Source organism: Protopterus annectens, chromosome 5.part0 (genome assembly GCF_019279795.1).
Source record: "Protopterus annectens isolate FY-2018-M chromosome 5.part0, PAN1.0, whole genome shotgun sequence".
Lineage (NCBI taxonomy): Eukaryota > Metazoa > Chordata > Ceratodontiformes > Protopteridae > Protopterus > Protopterus annectens.
In genome coordinates, this window is record NC_056735.1 from 661,436,197 (window position 1) to 661,461,955 (window position 25,759).

General features: G+C 37.5%; 1 protein-coding gene across 2 annotated transcripts in view; it reads left to right on the top strand.

Annotated features, from left to right (window-relative positions):
* TAGLN3 (transgelin 3) overlaps window positions 1-25,759 on the top strand; it is a 389,325-nt gene that overhangs the window by 306,869 nt on the left and 56,697 nt on the right. For both annotated transcript variants that reach the window (XM_044072509.1, XM_044072508.1), the window contains exon 4: window positions 15,532-15,634. In XM_044072509.1, coding sequence (XP_043928444.1) covers window positions 15,532-15,634 — 103 coding nt within the window. The remainder of the gene's footprint in view (window positions 1-15,531; window positions 15,635-25,759) is intronic.

Here is a 25,759-nt window from a genome sequence, read left to right on the forward strand (position 1 = left end):
ATGATTTAGCCAAAATAACCTTTTTTATTATTTTTCTACTACACAAAAGTAAACTTATGGGTCTGTATCACTCTGGGTTTGTCCTACCCCACTTTCCCATAAAGACAGGTTTAATAAGTGCTTGTCTTCAATCTTGAAAAATCTTCCCGTATTTAAATGATGTAGTGAATAACAAATATAATTGTACTGTAAGTTCACGACAAAGTGTTTTCATGTCATTATAACTAATTCCATCTCCTCACTGTGATTGTTTGGGTCCAGTTTGTGTAGTTCTTTTTCAAAATAATCTAATTTGATTACAGTATCTGAGGTTACCTGGTTTTACTAGGACAATTTACCACCTCCTCTGTGGAGCCAAACTGCTTTGCATAAGATTTTGTAAACATATCTATAATCTGCTGTGTCTGGGAATAAATTTTAAAATCTGCACTCTGTTTATCAATTTGTAAGTCTTTACTCCTACCAGATCTTATGTATCTATAAAATGGTTTCCTATTATGCTCAATATCTTTATATAAATTTTCTTCAAATATTTCTGGATCTTGTCTCACACTATGTTTAATTTGTCTGTCCAACTTGTTTATTTCAGTTTTCAAATTTATTGGTCAACCTCTTTTCCATTTCTTATATTGTATGTCTCTCACCTTAATGAAGGCTCTTGTTCGTATGTTTATATTTTGATGTTAAACATTTTTGATTTTTAGTATTCAAATAATTTCTCTTTCAAAACTTGCCGCATTCTTTCTGAAGTATTTCTACTGAAAGCATCACTCCAATAAGTTTTACATTGTGACTGTTGTGCTTCCCTATAATTTGATATTAATCTCCTGTGCGTTGATTTAGATATCAGTTTGTCAGAATCCTCCTGCAACACTTTAACCTTAATAACCCCATGATCAGTGCACATCAATGGTGGTAAAATGTGACATGAAGTAACAGTCATTTCCTTAGGAACGCAAACAATGCTTTGTATTTTCCTTTCCCTTGTATGCATTTTACAATCCAATGCAATTATTGGTCCTAAAAATAAGTTATAAATTATTTCCTTTACTAATGTTGTTGAATCTATATTATTCCAGTCTGTTTCTGGTAAACTTAAGTCCCCAGCCACTATTATTCTTCCCTCTTGTGTTTCATGCAAGAAATATAAATTCTTTTAGGACATCAGTACTTGACTTTGGTGGTCTATACACTCCAAAAGCAGTTGCATGTTCCAAGGTTGCCTTTATTGTCACAGTTACACAATCTATAGTACTGGTATTATCACTGAGAATGCAACAATCTCAGTTTTCATAATCCCTATGATGATAACCCCACCTGATTTTCTGCTAGAATGCCTGTTACAGTAAATATTTACACATTGATGGAACTGGTTTCCAGTCATTGTTCTTTATCTATGTTTTGCAAACAATAACAACATCACTCTTGTGAAAACATAGCAGTTTTTCCAATAATAAAACTTTATTACTAATGCTACTAGCATTAAGAACCACCAGAGATGCATCAAATGTTTCTATCTGCGAACTGTTAAATTTTTGACTTGGCAAAAATCCTGATTTATGTTTGTCAAATATTGCAAAATATCTGCTGCAAAAATGATCTTCCCTGGTCTTGACAAGTGGATACTATTCTGTCTAAACACGTATGCCCAAAATTAGGCTTGGATGATCTATTCATTTCCATCCTTTAAAATTGATAATTTTTCACGTAGGCATTTACCTCAAAAAATCTTTTAATTCAGGGTGACCTAACTCTCCTCTCTGCATGTGATTTGTGAAAAATACATCCTAACAACCTGCACAAGCTTTGCTATCTAAGTGAGCTGTTAGTTCCCTATTAACAATCAAAAAGTCCTTGCAGATGAGATCATTTGTACCGCATTACATTAAGGCATTCTAGGGTCCTTCTCACATCCTGTGGTTTTGTTGCTGTCAGGCATAACACTATTTGATGTTAATTATCTTTTCTGCAAATGTAAGTACCAGTTCCTCTAATAATCAAATATCTTATTACAAGTATATGAGCTTTGACCGATCTGAAGAATCTCCATCTTCTAATTCAATAATATCTGCTCTATCAATTATTACAAAGGAATGGTCTTCAGCACCATTAGTCTCAATAATTCCACTCTTTTCATTGTTTATTATATTTGCAAGCATACAATTCTACTTCCACAGCTTGAGCCTTGTTGTCAGCTTTGGCCTTACTCCCATTTGTTCTTACAATAATATTCTTCACTTCTTCCAACTCCAGTTTTGATTTCTTCCTTTTCACTTGTGACATTCTTCTTTTTCTGCCTTCTTTTTTAGAAAAAGGATGCCTTTTTCTATAGAATGAAGGTTTTCTGATAGAACATTATCATTCCCTGTAATCTGCGTGTTCCACAGCAAAGCAGTGTGTCCTTTTTGTATGCATTCTCTTTATATTTGAGACGTTAGTCAGTTTCCTTTTCTTCCTTATTTGTTATGAACTTCTTTCTTTTTTTTTTCTTCTACGTGCTCTGAATCCTCAGACTAATGCATACTTGTATCCTGAATCCTCAAGTCACCATGTTTAATAGGGATTGAATGATCTTTACTGACAAGAGACAGTTCCTTTCCAAAATGTCTTCTATTTGTGTTATGACTAATATTATTTATCTTATCAATCCAGTCATTAATATATGCAACAACAGTTATCCAAGCTGGGCCAATTGCAAAAGGCAATCATCATTGGTAAGTCTAGATTTACTACTAATAATGGTAAGCAAATCTTCCAACTTTTGACATGAGGAACACAGGTCACCAGTGTTATTAAGTGTTACCTTTAAATATACATAGCATTTAGTACACCATACAATATACTTGTGCTTTAGCAAATCATTAATGGCATACTTGTTTGAGGAATCCATTTTCAGTTACAAATGAATAAAGAATTGTAAAAGAAAAGGATAATTAAAATCAGTTACCACAGCTTTCAAAGAGATTCCCTTGATCTTTTTGCATAATATTTTGGTCTTTTCTCGCAAATCAGTGAGATTTGCAATCAACCTATAATGACAGATGTGAGTTTCACACTAAACAGCCTTTAGAAAAAAAAACATACATACTGATGCAAAATCTATTATTCAAGCAACTTTGTAAGAATAAAAGGGTAATATCTGCTCCTGATTTTGGTCCTTTGTCCATAATTATTTTGCAGAGTCCACCTTGTTTCATGAACTAAGAGATTGAGAGGTATGTTGTGTAAGTATGTTGTGTAGGGGCAGTGGTAGTTGTATTCTGACAGCAGTGAGATGAGATGATACATTCCTGTGTGACAGTTATTCTTTCAATCACCTGAGGTATACAGTCCCAGTCATGCAACTGTCTATAACTGATGGTCACATCTGTGTGTGTGTGTGTGTGTGTGTGTGTGTGTGTGTGTGTGTGTGTGTGTGTGTGTGTGTGTGTGTGTGTGTGTGTGTGTGGAGAGAGGCATAGATGGTCTCAACTATTCATGATTTTATAGAATGTACATTAATTGTGCATATTTTGGCCTGCTCCTTGGAAAGGTTGTGTTTTCTCTGTGAAATAAATGAGAATTACATGGTCTGAAACTTGTATGTCTGTCATGATTTGGTGACTGGAATTTCCGGTCACCAAATCATGACAGATGTGAGTTTCAGACTTAATATCTTTCAAGAAAAGCATGCTAAACATATAAGGTCAATATCTGTTCCTGATTTTGGTCATTTGTCCACCACCATTTTATACTGTCTCCTTGACTCTAGAACTGAGGTTGAGAGGTATGTGGGAATGAGTTGTAATGTCTTTATACTGTATTCTGAAAGTAGTGCGATAAGGAGATACATTCCAGTTTGGCAGTTATTTATGTACAGAGATGTAGCTAGGCTGAAGTGAAGGGGTCAGCTATCCCAACCATAAGGTATTGGAAAGGATGTGATCAGGAGATGCAGATTGATTGGAAGTGTTCATATCCAAAAGGACATTTTATAGAATTAATAATACTACTAATAATGAATAATTAATTAGAATTAATTTTGTAGAATGCATATATTTATTACAATATTTATATATGTATTATATGTATTTATTATACTTATATGTTTATACAGTCATTATATATTTAAAATATATATTTATTATTTGTTATAATTTATATATTTATGTATTTATTTTTATAGAGTTTATATTTTTATTTACTAATTAGTTTGTAAAGTAATGCTATAAAACTTGCTGAATTGCCAAATGGCTCAAGACAGGGTGCAGGAAATCAAACTAGGGGAAGTTACCTCCACAAAGAGACCAGTCACCAGTGGAGTCCACAGGGTTTTGTGCTGGGACCTCTCCTGTGTCACATCTACTTTTCTGAAGGAAAAGCAACACCAAAGGATTCAGACTGACTAAGCTTGCAAATGACTGCATGCTAGAAACAGTCATTGAACCCTAAAATGTCTTAGCCATCTTGCAGGAAGGTTTGTCCCAAATAAATAACTGGCGCCAAAATCATGGACTGAAACCAAATGCCAAAAAAGGCATTATTGTATTCTTTGGGAAGTCATCTATGCCAGAGAATTACCACATTAACAATACGCCCCTAAAAGTTGACCAGTTGTTCCAGGATTTGGGAACTTATGTGAATAGTGACCTAACTTTTTACTAACATGTGTCCATTGCAGTAAGAAAGTCCTTGTATATTGCACAGCTTATAAACAAAGGGATTTTTTCTAGATCTAGTGATGTCATTGTCACCCTTTGCTCAGCTGTCATTAGGCATTGAATATAATTCCCCCTTTAGCATGCATCTGTCTAGACACATGCAATAACTAGAATGCCTGCAGAGATACCTTACTATAAAGATACAAGGCCTAAATAACATGTTCTACATGGACTGACTCAACAGACTACTAAGAGGTGACCTGTGCCTTGCATGCAAGGCATCCTCCGACTCATTACTGATTGATTTACTAAACATCAGCATGTCAAATGGCATCAAAAGCACTTGGTCTAGTAATCTAAACCTCTTCTGCAAAATAAACAAAGCAGTATGGAGAGACAGGTATATCCTGCAGAGGATACAGCTGCTCTGGAACAGACTCCCCATCCACATAAAACAAAGTTCATCCATGTCTGTATTCAAAGGCAACTTGGATCTATGGATGGGAAACAAAAACTTTACCAGTGTGATTCAGTTAACATATAATTATCGACCATGGGATGGGTAAAGGTAATCTCTAACCAAATGAGATAAATTAATTTCAGCACAAAAAAGGGAAATTGGCTGGGCTTAAAAGGGCCTGCAAGGGCAGCTAGCCTAGTACTATGAACTTGTAATAAACTGGTGCGTGTGTGTGTGTGTGTGTGTGTGTGTGTGTGTGTGTGTGTGTGTGTGTGTGTGTGTGTGTGTGTGTGTGTGTGTGTGTGTGTGTGTGTGTGTGTGTGTGTGTGTGTGTGTGTGTGTGTGTGTGTGTGTGTGTGTGTGTGTGTGTGTGTGTGTGTGTGTGTGTGTGTGTGTGTGTGTGTGTGTGTGTGTGTGTGTGTGTGTGTGTGTGTGTGTGTGTGTGTGTGTGTGTGTGTGTGTGTGTGTGTGTGTGTGTGTGTGTGTGTGTGTGTGTGTGTGTGTGGTATAAGCAACTTGCTATAAATTTTAAAAGATGGTGACCTTTTTTTCTCTCCACTTACAGGAGAGCTAGCTAGATAGTTAAAATGGGAACATTTTTCTCCTTTTTTTTATCTCCTAAACTTGAAGGGTGCCACAGCTGTTAAATGCAATGAACCAACTATGACTTTGTTTATGTATTTATTCATTCATGCACTGGATCACATGTGAATAATTCCCTTGATCTCCTTAAGCAGACATGCCATTTACAATTAAGACTACTGACTCAAATGAGGTGGTCAGTAAGTGAGAAAGTATGACTTATTTTCATGTCAAATTATGCATATATGGTATATTAATATATATTTTTTAATAACTTAACAAAGAAAGAGTTTACATGGGACTTCGTGGTATCAAGTAAAAGCTTACATAATGCTGAATACTCTGCCAGTGATACCTGCTACCTAACTACCACCACTTTGCAGATACCTGCACTTCATTAATAATATGCATATTTTCATATTTATACAACAATGTCATGGACTGCCCACTTAGCAACATTTTAGAACATAATTTGACAGGCTAAGGTAACAAACACATCAAGAATGCCTTCTGATCTAAATGAGGTTATGGATATGTGAGAAAGTGTGATTTGATTTGTGTGCTAATTTATGAGTATATGTCATATTAATATTTATTTAATAACTTGACCAAGACAATGTTGATGGTACTTTGTGATGTCATTTAAATGGTTATATAATTCTGAAAAATTATTGAAGAGAAATGGTTTCCAACTACCAATGCTTTGTTGATATCTGTTCTTGCATAGCAGTAAAAATGATATTTTTACATATTTGCATATTTTATGTTAATAGCTTAGGCAATGAGGGTGAAGGAAATGTGTGGGTTATACAAGGAGGCTGGAGTAAGGAAAAGTGATGAATCTGGTGATCTACAGTGAAGCTGTTGTAATGAGAACTTTGTGAATAGAGGTGATTTATGAGTTATTGTAGAAAATAGGTAATATAGAAGGTGGGTTGTGGAGTCAATGTATTGTAAAAATATGATATTAGAATACAGGGGTGTTCACTCCATATTCTTGGCAGATGCATGCTAGTTGATCTATTAATGGCTTTCTTTTTCACTTTTAACTGGTTTAGGTTGGAAAAATCTGAGTGGCCTGGTAGCAGAGTACAAAGATGTATGATGCTTAGAGCTGTCATTGCTATTTATGGAATATTTATTTGGTTAAGGTAACTCATAAGTAGGTGATTTTGCTTTCAATAGACAGTTAATTCAGTTTTCTCAGGGCTCTGCATTGGTAACTGTTTTTAGGTCAGCAACAAATTTGCTTATCTTATTGTCAGTGCTTGGCAGCAGTGCGTCACCATTTTCCTGGCAGGAAGTAGAAATGTATTCTTCTTAAGGCACTAGCTTCATATGAACTGTGTTTATGGCAGTGTCATTGCATTCTTGAAAACTTATAGTCCAAAGAGACACCCAGGTACTTCACATGTGGTATGACCTCTACAGGTCCTGTAGTACCCTAGATAGTAGGCGGAGGACAGCTGGATATGCTTTATAGTAGTTTTTTGGAACAGTATTAGCTTTGTTTCTTTGTTATTCAAAATTATGCTGTTATTTGAGAATCATCCGCTTATGGTGTTCAATGTATACTGTAAATCTGATATGAGAGTTTCAACATAGTTTTAAAACTGAGTAAAATATAGTCATCCATATTTGATTAACTTGATGCCATTAATGCACTGACACATATAAATTGTTAACACATTAAGTAATAGTTCTCTCGAGCTAGATCACTGATATCTGATGAACTCTAATATCTGAAGTAAAAGGATGTGACAATTTATTTAACCATTGCACATCAGTGAATTGGTCATTCAGATAGTTGTAGAACCAGTGGAGTACTGTAGTTGTACATCTTAAGCTTTGTAACCTTGGTATTCAAAGCTGACAGTTCCACATCAAAGGCTTTGAAGAAGTCACTAAGTAATGCATCTGGTTTAAGTCCACTGTCTTGTTAATAGTGATATAATCCGCAAGCTGCACAGGTATTATACTCAAGTCTAAATCCTTGCTATATACAGCTTACCTGATCATGTGTTATTGGACAGTCTAGGAGCCAAGTGTGCATGACTTTTGTGAGAATATTTGGTAATGAATGGACTAAAGTGATTGGTATGTAGTTTTTATTTTAATTTTAAATCAGTTTTGAGCAGCTGAATCACTGTAGCTTGTTATTTTTGCTCTGGAAAAGAACCTTGAGGGAGGCTTCTACTTATTATTTTGTAAGAGGTATTGCAGTAAGTGGAGGTAGTGCAGTAAGTAAGAGGTAATGCAGTAAGTACAGGTAGTGCAGTAAGTGGAGGTAGCACAGTAAGTGGACGTAGTGAAGTAAGTAAGACATAATGCAGTAAGCAGAGGTAGTGCAGTAAGTAGAGGTAGTGCAAGTAAAGGTAGTGCACTAAGTAAGAGGTAATGCAGTAAGTACAAGTATTGCAGTAAGTAGGGGTAATGCAGTAAGTAGAGGTAGTGCAGTAAGTAAGAGGTAATTTAGTAAGTGCAGGTAGTGCAGTAAGTAGAGGTAGTACAGTAAGTGGAGGTAGTGCAGTAAGTAAGAGGTAATGCAATAAGTACAGGTGATGCGGTAAGTAGAGGTAGTTCAGTAAGTGGAAGTAGAGTAAGTAATTACCGATAGTGCAGTAAGTAGAGGTATTGCAAGTAAATGTAGTGAAGTAAGAAGTAATGCAGTAAGTGCAGATAGTGCAGTAAGTAGGGGTAGCGCAGTAAGTAAGAGGTAGTGCCGTAAGTAGAGGTAGTTCAGTAAATAAGAGGTAATTCAGTAAGTAAGATGTAATGAAGTAAGTATAGGTAGTGCAGTAAGTAGAGGTAGTGCAGTCAGTAGAGCTAGTGCAGTAAGCAAGAGGTAGTGCAAGTAGAGGTAGTGCAGTAAGTGGAGGTAGTGCAGTAAGTAAGTGGTAGTGCAGTAAGTAGAGGTAGTGCAGTAAGTAAGAGATAGTGCCGTAGGTAAGTGGTAGTGCAGTAAGTAGAGGGTGCAGTAAATAGAGGTAATGCAGTAAGTAAAAGGTAGTGCAGTAAGTAGAGATAGTGCAATTGGAGGTAGTGCAAGTAAGTGGAGGTAGTACAGTACGTAAGACGTAGTGCAGTAAGTAGAGATGGTGCAGTAACTGGAGATAGTGCAGTAAGTAAGAGGTAGTGCAGTAAGTAAGTGGTAATGCAGTAAGTAGAGGGTGCAGTAAATAGAGGTAATGCAGTAAGTAAGAGGTAGTGCAGTAAATAGAGGTAGTGCAATTGGAGGTAGTGCAAGTAAGTGGAGGTAGTGCAGTATGTAAGACGTAGTGCAATAAGTAGAGGTGATTCAGTAAATGGAGGTAGTGCAGTACGTAAGATGTAGTGCAGTAAGTATGGGTGGTAAGTAAGTTGAGGTAGTGCAGCAAGTTAGAAGTAGTGTAGTAAGTAGGGGTAGTGCAGTAAGTCAAGGTAGTGCAGTAAGTAAGAGGTTGTGCAGTAAGTACCAGTAATACAGTAAGTAGTGGTAGTGCAGTAAATAGAGATGGTGCAGTAAGGAGAGGGTGCAGTAAGCAAGAGGTAGTGCACTAAGTAGAGAGTGCAGTAAATAGAGGTAATGCAGAAAGTAAGAGGTAGTGCAGTATGTAGAGGTAGTGCAGTAAGTGGAGGTAGTTCAGTTAGTAGAGATACTACAGTAAGTAAGTGGTAGTGCAGTAAATGGTGCAAATTTTTGGGGGTATGATGAAGGAAGATTGTTTGATGATGTGGAGACGTGGTGTTTCCTTCTCCATTCTTGAACCCCATACTCTGGCATTCCTTCCCTTTCAACTTAAAGAGGTGGTCTCTTTCCCCACCTTCAGAGCTCAATGCAAAAGACAACACCATCAAGAAACTGACTGTATGTGCTTTTCCTCTGAACACATAACCTAACTTCTTCCTCATCTGCATCACTTCTAGTTTGATCCTCTGCTTCCAGCTGCTGTTTCCCTTTCATATTTACTACTAAAATTAATTCACATTTGATTTTCTACTCTGCCAATATTATTTACATATTGTATCAATTGTCTATGGGATTATATACCTTCTGTGATTACTCTGTATTTGTGATTTTTTTCTATTTTCTTTTTTTGTGAATATGTTCACCTGGGCTGTGCATGCAAATGGTTTATAGTGATCAATGTACTACACCAGTAAGCAAATTAAAATAAATAAATAAATAACTACATAAGGTATGTACTTATTCTATAGTTGTATTGCCCTTTTGATGATAGTAGGGATTAGCTATATTGCTTCTGGATATGTGTGTGTGTGTGTGTTTGTGTGTGTGTGTGTGTGTGTGTGTGTGTGTGTGTGTGTGTGTGTGTGTGTGTGTGTGTGTGTGTGTGTGTGTGTGTGTGTGTGTGTGTGTGTGTGTGTGTGTGTGTGTGTGTGTGTGTGTGTGTGTGTGTGTGTGTGTATATATGTATATATATATATATATATATATATATATATATATATATATATATCTATATATATATATATAGATATATATATATATATATATATATATATATATATATATATATATATATATGTATATAGATCCCCTACACTACACTGACACACCACAAACCCGACAGCCAAAACGCTGACACCAAAAGACCGAAACCACACAATACTGACAGTCCATATTACCGAACACTATAACACCGACTCACAACACACACACACAACACAAGCACACCAAAAACCTTACAAACCTACACTAAACCTTACATACACAACTATCTATGCACTAACCTTAACCCAAACCTAACCTTAAGGTCCGTCACTATCGCACACTTACCTTACCCGCACCCTAACCATAAAGTCCGTCACTATCACACACTTACCTTACCCGCACCCTAACCCTAAAGTCCGTCACTATCGCACACTTACCTTACCCGCACCCTAACCCTAAAGTCCGTCACTATTGCACACTTACCTTACCTGCACCCTAACCCTACAGTCCGTCACTAATGCACACTTACCTTACCCACACCCTAACGTCCGTCACTATCGCATACTTACACAGTCATGCTCGCTTTGTATGTCGGTGTATTCAGCATCGGGATTTCGAACTGTCGGTTATTTCCAGTGTCGGTGTTCTCATCGTCAGCGTTTTGATCTGTCAGTGTTCTCAGGTAGACCTATATATATATATATATATAGATATATATATATATATATATAAATATAGATATAGATATAGCTATAGATATAGATATATATTTGGTGTGGAGGATTAAAGTTATATATTAAAAACTATGCCTTAATGTATACTTTCTACCTACCACATGGGTGGGAGGGAGTCGTGTTTGTTTGCAACTTTAATAATTGTGATTACTGCATAACAGCATTCGACAATGGAGTAACTAAAAGTGTATGTAATTAATATAGTGATTATAGGATAGACTGTTGATATGATACACCACATAAGAAGCTGTACTTCTCTCAGGGAAATAAACATGAAACATAACTTCATCTGACACAGTTCCATGATCTTGTATCAACCAGCTTAAGCAAACAAGCCAAGCAACACACACATACCACTTCTACCTAAGGAATGTGACTACATAAAACTCTATTCAAAGTACAATAAAAGGCAGCAAAATATCACTCTACTTCAACACCACCCTTGTCTGAGGTTGGCTTCTCTATAAGCAACAGAATGTAACCAGCCAAACCAATCTCTGGCTTGGACAGTATATCTAGCATAAATCCAGAGCAAGAGTTTATAAGGGAATTTATATTACACAGTAAGGCATTTTAAACTTAAAAAAATGTTTAGTTTTGCATGATATTTTTGTCCATCTTTGAATTGACATTACTGTATTCCATTGTGCTAACAGCATTAATATACAACAGTCAGATCCAACTCTGCTGATAAAAAAGCATTGCTTTCTCCACCAGAAGGCTCTAAGTATTACCTTATAATGCCACTGTACTTCACACTCAGTCCACTGTAATGATATGCCCCTGAGTATCATGATAACCCTCAAACCACAGTGCTACTTAACAATATACTATCATCTCATTCATTAGGTTTCTTTCAGCAGCCAAATATTTTCTGTGAACACCGTTTTCATCTGTATATCAAATTATTCTGATACTCCTCATATTATGTAATTTCCATTTTTATCTGTACACTGAGACATCCTGCTGTCTCTTATGTTATGTATTCAGTTTCTTCTTATTTAGGGCCATGTGTATACTTTGTAGGTTTGCACTGCAATTTGACTGTTGGAAATGTTACTGCCACAGATATATTTTGCACTGCATTCTGAAGTATATTGCCATTATGAAGAATAATGTAACATGCATATTTCTTTCTTAACTGTGTCAGATTTTAAGAATTTCTCCATCTATATAACTTAAAACACTTAAAAACACATTTTACTGATGTTTTGTGTGACTCTGTATGTAAAATGGTCTACAACCAAGCTAAACATCCTGATAATTAAAATATAAATAGCTAAAAAATAAAGGAAACCTACATATCTAATTGCAGGGCATTATACCTTAAAATCTGCAAATAGTCTAAGGGTAAAGTATGTTTATATGTTAGGAAATGTTCCCCAGCTTCTCACCAGTACTTGTTGTAGGTTATAGATACATATGGCAGTCAAGTTATTCCAATACAAATTATATCTTCAAATGTGCCATCTTCCTTAGAGATGCAATTAAAGCCAATCAAGTGAAATCATTGATCTGCTTCTACAATACAATTGATCTCCAGTAAAGCTTTGTTTTTGCCTGATCTGCTTTCTAATTTCCACACTACAAAACAAGAGCTAGTGAAAGTGACCAAAACATTTTTTATTATCCATCAGAAAAATGGCAGCTGCTAGTGTTAAGATCATCTATAAATATTTGAAGTAACATCTGCACATGAATATTGCCTACCATGCATGGGGAATAGAACAATTTAACACAATTTTTTTTTTGTGATTGTAAAGGGTTAGCTATAAAGGCAATTGTTTTTTTTCTGAATGGGCTTGACTGCAGTATAAGTATATAGCTAGCTACCAACAACAAATCCAAAAAGCCTCCTACAATAATATTTTCTTAAGTAGATGACAAGGTAATCATAGAAACAAATCATATTTAGCATGTATTTTCATTAATTGTTTCCAATCGATATAACTATCCCATCAGCACAGATAATGTATCTGAACCAAATATTTAGAGTCACAGAATCTTCCTATACTTTTTTCAAACACATCAGATAAGACTGAGTACACCATAACACAAAAATAAAAATTAAATCCTATTAAAATAGTTAAGTCTCAGAAATCTCACAGCTATGACAGATTTATTCTGATTTTTGAAAAATATTTAGGTACAAAGTAAATAATATTCCATTAAGACTTTTTACTTTCATGAAATGTAACAGCATTTCAGATCTCTATTTGAATCAATCAAAATAGTATTTATCATAAGCCTCAAACTGATCCTATTAATCTTAAAATTACTGTACAATGGCTCTGATAAATGTGAATCTAAAAACCTTTACTTCAGTTTTGACCAGTAAAGTTTAAAGGGTGTTACTTCTCCTAGCTTTTCTACTTCAATCTGTATTTTTACAACAAACACAAAAAGCTGATCAAGTGCTTGCTTTGGACAGTCTTTTTTCGTAAAAGATATTTATTCAGAACTTTTGTTCACCTTAACCATGAATGCCACAAAAGATTTAGATAGAGTCAATTTTAAATTTCTCTTTTAAACCGTGGAATATATCACTTTTCCAGAATTTGTTGCATTCATGCACTATATTCTAACCCTTCTACTTGCACTTACTCCAATTCAGGTTAAAGTTGCAATATGTAAAGACCTCCCCAATTGCTCTTCCCTTTTCATCTGTGTAATAAGCTACAACGTATTCACTGAAAGTCAATAACTTCTATTCCCTTTTTAAACTTAATGTAACCTTGCTACCATATATACCTTTATGGATGATATTAACATTTATTGTTTCTTTCCATAGTACAATACTAAAATTATCTTATTGAAATGTTTTCATCTTTGTCTATTGCTTAAACACAAATAAATCTGTCTTGCTTCTACTGTATAATGTTTTACCTCTCATAAAGTTAACTACAGACTGAAAGTATCTCAGCATTACTTTTATTGAGAATAATTTAAATTCCATTTGTAATAATAGTATTAAATGTTTATATTTCATTCGACAGGGTAGAGGAAAATCTTTTGTCAATCTTTTCTATTATTTAAATGACTACCTATCTAAATTGTAAACTGCATCTGTTTGCCTAACTTAATTGATACATTTTACATAAAATTGTAATACCAAAAAACCACACAGACATTGTCATTTTAAACATCTACAAATTATGTAACCTAATCATTTCAGGAAATAATGGTACCCTTCTTAGAATAAGACATGAACAAAGTGCTTAATGACAATTTACTGTAACTCTCTTTCTTTACTATATGATCATGTAGTTTACTAAGCAATATTTAGATTCAGTAACTGTTAGTTGACCTAATTAAATATTTCCATTGCTTATTTTCTGAAATGAACTTAGTTTATGTTGTTAGCTTTGCCAAGCCTTTAATGAACTATCCATACAGTTCTCTAGAAAAGAAAATGATATCCTTAAATTATTTTTCATTGTGGAATTCCCTTATACTGTTGATGACTTCTTTGGCAATGACTTGACATCTGCATCTGAGATTTTGAGAATTGTCAGTTATATAAACTGTACATCAGCAATATAAATATTATGTGGATCACTTTTCAAATGAACTTTAAATGATTTTTATTTGACAAAACTAAATGTTCTAATTTCTTTTTGTTAGAAACACATGTTATTATCGCCAAGGCCAGTCACTTCAACTTAGAAGCTTATTTTGAAATATATGTTTCATGATCACATTTGCATTCCTCTAGGTGGAGGTTAATACAAATCTTAGTACAACAAATCCAGAAATACATTTGAAAATGTTGTTAACAATACATCCCTTTCAAAAATTTCTGTACACTTGGGTCATGATTGTTTTCAATGCATACCCTTTTCCTACTAAAATCACTTCCTTTTAATCTAATTGAACTCCTTCTTATTTGATTTTTGCTAATAAAAAAACACTCACAAGCATTTCATTTTAATATGACTGCATTTCTTCTTGTTTGATTTGTGCAAATAAAAATGTATTTGCCCTAAACTTAAACTCCCCTTCCATTCCCTAAACTGAGTATTCCCTCCTCTTCCTTAAACTTAAAATCCCCTGATGATCACTGCCTAAAAATTGAACATAAACTCCTACTCCATCCCTACAACTGCTGCACATAGCTGACTCAAACTCAAGTATTTGTTCGGGTAAGATGCTGTAATGCACAATCTATTGATAAGCTGATGACTTGATAATATGCACTACTACCATATTTATATAGATAGTGTACAGATAGATAAATAAACATTTATATCCATCAAGCTATTTTTGACACCTAATAGCAACTTGGCTTTTTATTAATAGCTAGTATGGAAGTGTGTTAATTTTTATTAGAATTCAGTCAACTATATGGTTTAAAAATGCATTAAAATGATTGTTGTTTAATGCAAATTATTTTGAATTTAAAAAAAGGATGCCAGTTAGGATTTATGAGAAGTATATTGTATATTCTGCAGTTTTAGTATTCACTACCATAACTGCATAGTATCGGTCTGAGATATTTTCCACTTTTGTATCAACTGGAGGATGCTTAAAGTACTTTAGTTTATTTATTTATAAATCTCATTTAATCAATTGTCAATGCTTTTGTATGAATCACAATTCTAAACTGACAAAATGAATCATTTTAGTATATAAGATAATAATAACTTATCATACAAAATTCTGATCACCTGGTTTATTTCTTAGGAAAAGACATGGCTGCTGTTCAAAGAACGCTAATGGCTTTAGGAAGTGTGGCAGTTACAAAAGATGAAGGCTTTTATAAAGGAGATCCACAATGGTTTCACAGGTAAGATAAAAGTTATTTTCGGATATAGTTTAATCATAAAATTTTCACAATTGCATAAACTACCTGCTTGCCATTAAGGAGATCCTTCTTTCTTAGTCATGACTTTAAAGGAAAAGTCCACCCTTTCATACAATTGTTTTTAACCTACAGTATCATTTAACTACCAGAAACCTGCATGTGCTTTATAACACTTTCATTCATTTATTCATTCATTGCCTTGGAATCATAGGAAGAGAAAGCACACCTGTATTTTCTTAAGCTTAATTTCTTTGGCAGAGGAATTTGTCTCTGCCTGCATGATATACCACAGTCTTAGGGAAATCTGTATTTTTTCCCGCCAGGTATCACCCACAGTCTTACACACCAATCAATCTTGTTGATGCTAGCAGCAGATGATAAAAAGGTGCAGAGTGTTATTTTTTTTCACTGCCTTTGTTGCAAAGATGGTACGAGTGCATCAATACATAGCTGAAAGAGTTTCCACATACCATATCTCTGTAGGGCAGTCCTGATTTGGCCAGTTTGTGTCCTTGGGGGGGGCATGAAAATGGCAAATGTATTTATTTTTTATAGGAAAAAATATTTTGTGACTTTTTTCTAAATATCGCAGAAACTTGAAAGTACATTTACATCATCTTAATATCATACTAAGTAGTATAAATAATCAAGATTGCAGATCATAGAGTCATTTTTGTAATAAGATGAAATGATTAGTTTTTATTTGTTGATGTCATAATTTACCCTGAAAAAACACAAGTTTTAGTAGGAATGCCCTACTTTGGATATCTAAAAATGTGCAAACCCCAAAAAAGATTGCATTTTTTGTATTGTGATTGACTTGTACAAGGTATTCTTTTCTGTAATTGTGGCACTTTTATAGAAAGTGGAGTTTTAGTCTTACACCCAGCACATAGAACTGCTAAGGTGTCATGCTCAAAGATTATGATTTTGATGAAGTGTTAGCATGTTGCAATTTAAAACATCAAGGAGTATCTCATAGGTGTTTGCTAGGCTAACAACTATAAGGTCTTTTCAGTCTAGCCATGCACCCCAAATCTCTGACATGTTCTGATACCCTTGATAAATGTAAGCAGGTGTTTGGGAGATGAACCATTTGCAGATTACCTGTGTCCATTAGAGACATAGGTGCCAAATCAGGGATGAATTTCCGGTTTCCTATCCAATTGTCCAAGTTGCAGTTGAATTGGGTTAGGAAGGAACTCTGCTTCACATGGATGGGAAGCCTGTTCCATAGATGTGGTAGTCTCTGGGATACATACCTATCTTTCCAGCAGGACCTATTTATATCACATGCAAGATTTAGGTCTTTAGAACGGGTAATTCAGGTGCTATTTGTTTTGTGGATATGCAGGAGATCCATCATAGTGGGGTCTGACAATGCCCTGTATGCCAGGCATAGATCTCCTCGCAAAAGTCTGTAGGAGATAGAATACATGAATAGAGCCTTGAGGTGGTCTGCTTAAGACAGTTTACTTACACCCTGTATTTTTTAGTGAGGAACCTCTGTGAGCATTCCAATTGTTGGATATGCCTGGTTAGGTACATACCAAAGGGGGCATTGTACTCAATGATAGGTCTGATGAATGCTGAATACAGTAGGAGAAAGGAAATTCACACTGGGGATCACATCAGTCGCCCTGCTAGACAGGGGTCCAGGGAAGTAAATAGTGTGGGAAGAAATAGCCAGGGAATTGTTATGGTTAGGGTTGTATAGGCCCTAGGGCCAATAGCCTTGTACCAACCTATGAACCCATGAACCTATTTCTTTGTACTTGGATGCCATACCTTTGTTTATAAGTTGTGCAATATAGAGTGATTTCCTCACCACTGTAGACACATGATGATCAAAGTCTAGATTACTATATATGTGTGCCCCTAAGTCCCTGACTACTGGGTCAACTGTAAGGGGTGTGTTGTCAATATGATAGTCATCAGGGATGGATGCCTTCCCAAAGGATACTATTATGCATTTCTTGGTATTTAGTTTTAGTTCATGGCTCTAACACCAGTTGTTTGTCTGTGTCAGCCCCTCCTGGAGAACATTTGTGTCAGTGTGAAATTCAATGACAGCTCCTAATTTGCAGTCATCTGCAAATTTAGTCAGCTAAAGGCCAGTGATATTGGCCTTGAATTCTGAGAAGTAAATGCCAAAAATGAGCGGTGGAATGACTGATACCTGAGGGACTCCACTTGTGACAGGCCTCTTTGTAGAGCTAGATTCCTAAATTCTAATTTCCTGGGTCCTGTCTGTAAGCCAGTTGGCTATCCACCGGGTGACATACAGGTTTGAACCTAACCTCTTGACTTTGTCAACAATGCCCAAGTGGGGTATTGTCTCAAATGCCTTGGCCAAGTCAAGGTAGGCAGTACAAACAATTTTGCCCTCATCCATTGCTTTGGTGACCTTTCCAAGGAAGTCCACCAGGTTGAGTAGGCATGATCTGCCCTTGACAAACCAAACTGGTTTAGGTCCAGTGTCTGAAGGTTTACTATATCTCTGTTGAAAATCTCCATGATAATTCTTTCCATAGCTTTACATATAAGACTAGTGAGACTTATGGGTCTGTAGTTTCCAGGGTCTGTTGATGGCCCACCTTTGTGCAGAGGGATGACTGTTGCCTTTCTCCATTCATGAGGCACAAAACCTGTTCAGAGGCTATTGTTACATAATAATTCCAGAGGCTTGATAGGTCATGTTTCATCCTATTTAGAAGGCATCCTGGGATACTGTCTGGGCCAATTGATGCAGTCTTCTTGGTCTTAAAGAGAGCATTAAGGACCTGTTCCATAGTGATAGTAGGGAGAGTTATATTTGGTGGTATTTCCAGAGGGAATGTTGAGGGGCAGAGAGGGGTAAAGTTGGAACTGAATTTATTAGCCAGGAGGTTTATGTATTTTGGCTCAGTATGGGTGGCTCCATTTACAATGAGCTCTGCAAACAATTGTATATTGCCTTTGAGGTTGCGGACATAGCTAAAGAATGTTTTCTGGTTTTCCTTGGCATGGGAGGCCAAACTTACCTCAATTTTGGCTTTGATAGACTTTATTTGTCCTCTGAGTTGTTTGTTTAGCTTGATGAGAGTGCTTTTATCCTGCTGGATGCTGCACCTCCTAATTTTTGCCATGATTCTCTTCCTCCTGTTACACAGCCTATTGATTTTGTGATTTCATCAGGGTGGCTTGTTTTTTGAGTTAGTTCTGTACTTCTTCCTGGTGGGTACAGCCGCCTCTATGCAGCTATTAACATGCAGGGTTTCCATGAACAGTTCTGCATAGGCAGCAGTGTTCACAGGGTTTATGGGGGCTTGCAATTTTTCCTGGTTCTCACTTAATAACAGGAGGTTAGCCTTAGAATAGTTCCTGAATATTCTAGGTTTAGCTGGGGGTCCAGGTTTTATTTTTACTTCAAAGGAGATCATTTTATGGTTTGACCTTACCAAGGAAAGCATTACAGTAGGAAGTGTACAGCACTCTCCTATATTAGCGAGGACCAGATCCAGTATGGTTGCACCCCTGGTTGGTGTATTGACTGTCTGATCCAGGGAGTTTGTGTTTACAAAATCCAAGAATCTCTGTGCATGTATGTCTGGTGTTGTATAGGATTCCCAGTTAATAGTGGGGGATGATGATGAATTAAAATCACCCATGAAAATGGTATTGGGTTGGATGGTTAGTGTTTCTAATAACTTTAAATATATGGTATGGATTTCCTGGGTCATAGAGGGGGACCTATAGCTTGCAAGGATATGGAATTGGATTTTGCATATGGTGGTTTAAACATGGAGCAGCTCATGTGCATTATCCTGTTTGATCAGCCTTGAAGTATATTTACCTTTGATGTAAACAAATACACCTCCACCTTTTATCCCTGGCTGTAAAGTAGCTGGCCTAAATGTGTGGAAGGCATTATAACCTAGCACCGTTGGTATGTTTTCTGCAGCTTTAAACCATATTGCAGTGACTGCAGAGACTTCAACACTCTCTGGGGTAAAGAGAGCTTCTAGGGAGTGGAGGTTTTTGTTTAGACTGCTAGAATTGAGCAGTAATGCCTTTCGATTTTCTTGGTTTTGATTTACTATGACAGAAGTACTTTCAACAACTAAGTGGGAAATGCAATGTCTGTATGTCATCTGCACAAGATGCATGGAAAACAGCTGTATGGTAAACAATATGCTATATAAATACTGAATAAATAAGGACTAAGTATTGACCTATGAAGAACTCCCTGATCTCTTACTGTTGCACTCTGAGCACAATTCTTAGTTAACCACAAAGTGTCTGATTCAATAATTTATTCAGAAATATCTATTTTTCAAATTTTTAATCAGCAACCTGTGAAACACTAAATCCAAACGTAATGTAAGCCTCAGCATAAACTGCATCAATGTAGACATACATACATTATTGTCATGGCCAGGATAAAATTGATATAGAAGAATAAATCAGGTCTATATTACATGGTCAAATCCTTAGGTGAGCAAACACCTAAACATCAACCACATAATATTGAAGGCAAAAAACAGCGAATGGCCAAATTAAGGCAGGGAAAGATTTCCCTTGGCTGTTCACTGTGTTTTGCCATTTTCTCCACTGTAGAACAATCTCGGAGTTGGTATATTTAGTTGGGTGGTAAGGGGGACACAACCCCTATGTCGTGGCTGTAAAGTTTCTTTTTTTTTTGGTGACTGACAGTTCTGTTTCCCGGTGGCATTTGCTGTTGTGGGGTTCGATATTATGTGGTCGCTATTTAACCTAAGCATTTGGTCACGTAATATAGACCCAAATAAATCACATGAGTTAGTTAATGTGCCATTTTGATACAACATGCTGAGACATTTTATATTTTATAATAGCCTAACTCATATAAAGTTCAACCAGTAAAGCACTCAGGAGTAATTTCACCATAATTTTTCCTGTGTTTGACAAAAAAAAAGATAGATTTTTTTTTTTTGAAATGGTTTGCCTTCTTGTTAAAACTTCATGACTAACATGTTTTCAGTATTGCGGTCTGGCAGAATCATACAGTACAATGCAATATATCAACCTCCAACTTTCTGCATATGACATTAAAAACTACAGCCTTTTTATAACCATTAGCTGATCTCATAGTAGTTATTTGCATTTCCTCCTTAAATGACGTTTGCATTAATCATCAAAAATCACTTTCCCATCTATCTCCATGATGTCCTTAGTCATGCTGGATGTGGGCATTTGCATGTCAGTGTTACAGGACCAGGCTCAAAATCCTATAGTTATAACTGGTTCTAAAGTTCATTGCATTTTATCTTAATCTAGTCAACTACCATATCATCAGATTCTTACTTCTTTCAGAGATCCCATTCTATTTTTTCAAAGGCCAATAATATGTGTTTTCTATCTTCATGTACCTATCTTTTCTACTCAGGGGATGGTATCCTTTTTACCAAAGACCTACCCCAGTACCATCTTAAATTATATGTTTCACTGTATCATTTTCTTATTCTACTCCTTTCACAGTTCTGTTTGAGTCAGCTTTGCTGCTGTGGTCAAACAGCTATTCATTCTCTAACATTTTCATTAGATAACTCTATTCTATCCCCTGAAATAAATTGAACCCTGTCAGTTTTGTATTAGTCTTTTTCAGAGCAGACAGTAACCCTGGATTCAGCAAGCTCTGCATAGAGTGCAGGAATAGTGCAAGAGCTGCTGCATGCAATATGGCCGACGAGTGAGCCAGGAACGAGCTCCCGGGACGTGCACAAGCGCTCCTACAGTATTCCTGCATGGACACCATTGCCCTATGCTAATTACCTCATTTGCTGGTGAAAACCATGCAAATGAGATGAATTAGCAATCCAGGAAGCATGCAAGTGTCTGTGCAGGAATAGTGTAACCTGCAGAAATGTATTTGGTTACTAACCAAATACATTTCTGCAAATTACAAAACGGAGGCATGACAGCTCCAAAGAAAGCAGGTATTCAATGTAGTAGACATGCCAATGGCCAAATATATGGCCATTGGCATGAGAAATAGTTGCAAAATTATAAAAAAATAACTTTTATTTATTTTTTTGACCGATTTCAGCTGTTTAAGCGTAGGGCAGTGGTGCGCAAACGAGATCGGCCCGAAAATAAGAAAAAAGTTGGAAATAAGCTCTTAAACCCAAGTCAGCATTTTGCCATAATAGTTAATAGCATGCATAAGACAACAATACCAGGGAATAATGGTTGCTAAGGGGAAGGCTGAGTGTGAGTGTGGTAACTACGAATTAGCATTCTTTTTAATGCAAATGTGGGGATTGATACTGAATAACAGATTTCCTCTCAGTATTAGCTTGCACCTAACCATGTAGGTGCAGCAACACCATTGTATAAGTATAAGAGGTAGATAACCTCATAAGGGGGGGTGTCATGCATGCTGTAAGCTTACTGGAGCTCTGTGGCCCATGTTTGCCCTTAGCTAAGCACAGCTAAAGAAGGGTGTGTGTCTGAGGCTGCCTAGCAGTGTGTACATTGTCTAAATGAGTGTACTCTCCACACACCGGGTTTAAAAAAAAAAAAAAAAAAAAAACAGGAAATAGCAGCTCTGTCCACATCTGAGCACTGGGTATGAGCACCATACCTTGGGGCTTAAACAGGAAGGCAATGGGAAGGGAAAACAGCAGTAGGAAGGCAATCAAGGAGAACTAGCATAGCTGGCAGGTGAAACGTGTAAGAATCAGCCAATTACACATGAAACAGTCTAGCACACTACTATAAATTATGCAAACATCTTCCAGTCTGTTTTTTCCCACACACTCTACACCATCGGTGTACACAGACAGGGAAATTTTACCTGACAAAACTAACAAAATGTTAGGGGCTGCTGTTGCTCTCATACATCAATATGTGCAAGAGGCTGAGGATGGTGAAGATGTGAATGCTGATGACCAACCCACAGTGAGGAGAAGGAGAAGAGTGTACAGACCAAGGGTAACCTTCCAAGGGCTACATGAGCTGGAGATAGTGGAGCACTATAGGGTGGACAGGGACATTCTACAGCAAATTGTTGAGCTGTGCTGGCCACGCCTCACACACAGAACCAACAGAGTGGAACCCATCCCAGGGGATACCAAGGTATGTGTAGGCTTAAGAATATTAGCCACAGGTACCTTCCAAAGGGCAAATGGGGATATCATCAGGATCTCACAGGAATCAGCATCCAGGGTACTCCACCAGTTTCTGGATGCCATGTCAGCACATGCCAGTGAGCAAATATATTTCCTCAACACCCATGCGGCATTGACAAGCAATATGCATCTCTTCCACCAAATAGCAGAATACCCTGAGGTAGTGGGTGCTATAGACTGCATGCACATAAACATAAAAGCACCACCTGATGAGTGGGATAGGGTCTACATAAACTGCAAGGACTTTCCCCTCCATCAACTGGCAGGTTGTGTGCGATGCCCAGTGTATTATCTTGAATGTGTATGTTGGCAGCCCTGGAAGCTATCATGACTCCCACATCTAGCATATGACACAGCTGTACCAGTTATTTGCCAGTGGGGACATCCCATATGGCCACCTAGTGGGGGATGCTAGTTACACAGTGGAGCCATGGCTGATGACACCCATCAGAAATGCACACACAACCAAACAAAAACTCCATAATGAGGCACACGCACAAACCAGATTCATAATAGAGCGTGTGTTTGGGATGCTCAAGTCATGGTTCTGCTGCCCGGACATATCTGGTGGAGACTTGCAGTACTCTCCAGCTACATGTACACAAATGTTCATAGCATGTACCATGCTACACAATATGATCCTGTGGAAACAGCTGCAGCAGGAACAGCACGGGGCAAGGCCACAAAGCTCCCCACCATTGCCAAGGCCATCACAGGCACAGAGGGACTCGGAGGAGCAACAACCTGAGCCTGCCCATGTAGGCAGAACAAGGCATGCCAAGTATGCTCAGGCTTTGGCAAAGAGCCAACGTATAGCACACACACTGACATGGTAGGGACCCAGGGAATGACACCTCTCACTGACTCGCTCTTACAGTAAAAGGGATGCCAAACATGACACTACCTGTGCTTTACCATGTATAGAGACTCTACTATGTGCATCCGACATAGTCAGCCCTCCAGCACCGTCCTCAATACTGGCACAGCCACAAGGTAAGTCACTCTTCCTATCAATTGCTGAATGGAGTAGTATGTTCTGCTACTTGTATCTATGGTATGGACGTGAGCATGCTAGGGAATCAGGTGACTGAATGGGATGGCAGCAGATATGGGACACCTGTATGGGCAGCATGAAATCCTTAACAAATACAGGGGTCAAAAAAGTAGGCAGTACTAGACAAGGTGACAAATCCCACTGCAGTGCATATGGTGGCCCAAATATGTGTCCATAGGACACACACATGCATGTCAGTGAGGCACACATACTCACCACCAGCCTCAGCCAGCAGGACAGGTATAGATGACCATAAAGAAAGGCTGGGCTAAGGCCTCCAATTCATGGCAGTGGTTAACAGCCCCCTCCAGACCTACACAAACAGGCTACAACAGGTCTGGCAGTTGTATGTTATTTCTGAAGGGTAAGAAGTCTGAAACTGAAATGTAGGCCAATAAAACCTAAGAACTGTACACTACTGATATGACTCCAGTCTGCATTATAGGTCAGAATACAAAATGAAATGAAAGCCAACACAGTACCTGAAATACCAGTACAGTCATACCAAATGTTTAAAGTCATCAGGTGTGTCCTCTCCCACAATCCTATGTAGAAATGCAGTAACATGTACTTGTGGGTTTAATAACAGTGGAGCACAGATTACCTGAACTGGCCCAATCTACAGGATAGATTGCTGCATGTGTACAATATGTAGGGGTCCGTGTGTTAGGTTGTTGTGTGTTCAATATTGACTGGAAGTGGTCAACATGTAGGCATGGAGGGTTGTGTCTCAGTGGCCTATGGCCGGTACTGTTGATGACAGGGCCATGTTACAACAACTGCAGTGCCAACCACAATGCTTCTCAGCAATATCCATGTTGGCAGTCATCCATACTCACTGTTCAGATGTCAATATCTGTCACCGTTTGAAAGATGGACATGTCATGAATGTGGGCCCAGACATACACACAGTACACAGAAAGAAGTACCCTAGACAGAGTACATAAAATGTAACTGTCAACTGCACACACCTTTGGAATTGTATATACAGGTTAGCAGCATATTAGTTGTCTGTGTAGTATGGAATACTGATGTAGTCTGGCCAGTCAGTGGCAGACCACAAAAGGCACAGTTATGAAGTAATGATAGACTGCCTATGTCCCTGTACAAGGCAGCATAAGGGGAATATCCCATGTATATCTGTGAGTCAGCGGCAAGAAACTTCCATATCACACATGCACTCAGCTCACCTCATCAGCCATAGGTTTATCACAGGTCATATCCTTGCTGTTGGGAATGCCCCACTTCTGTATGGGAATACCCACAGAATGCAGCATGCTGAAGAGGTGGCCCATGCAAGTGTGTCTCTAGCTGTAAGCAGCACTCTGCCAGCATCCAGACCAATGAATTAATATGGACAGGAACTATTGCCATTAACACCTCACAGATTTACCGTCACCCCAGGGGAATCCAGTGGCTCGCAGCCTGGGAATGTAGGAGTGACAGAGTGCATTGGCCTGCTACAGATGGCCTGCATCACTACCAAATGGCCTACAGTCCTTTGTCAAAGGCCAGTACCTCAGCTGTAGTGCCAATATATGTTATCTCATGGGGTCCCAACTAACAACATAACAGTCAACAGAACACAAATGCAAGGCCATGTTGACAAAATCCCAGTAGCATGCCCACCATGTCCTACTGCATGAACTGTGGACCAACCCCTAAATACCCCTGGGATGAAGGGACGACTATAGAGATACTTCTCAGATATTGCTCGCATAATGTTAGGAAGAGGATCGAATAACAGAGAGGGGGGTGTAGAAGCATGGACATCATGGAGTGTGTGAAGTCTGAAACTCTGATATGTGCCGATACTACCCCTGCCTGCAAACCCAGTAATGGGTGCCTACAAACCTGCTTGTAAACCACTCTGTGAAGGGGAACTGACCAGATATATGAGCG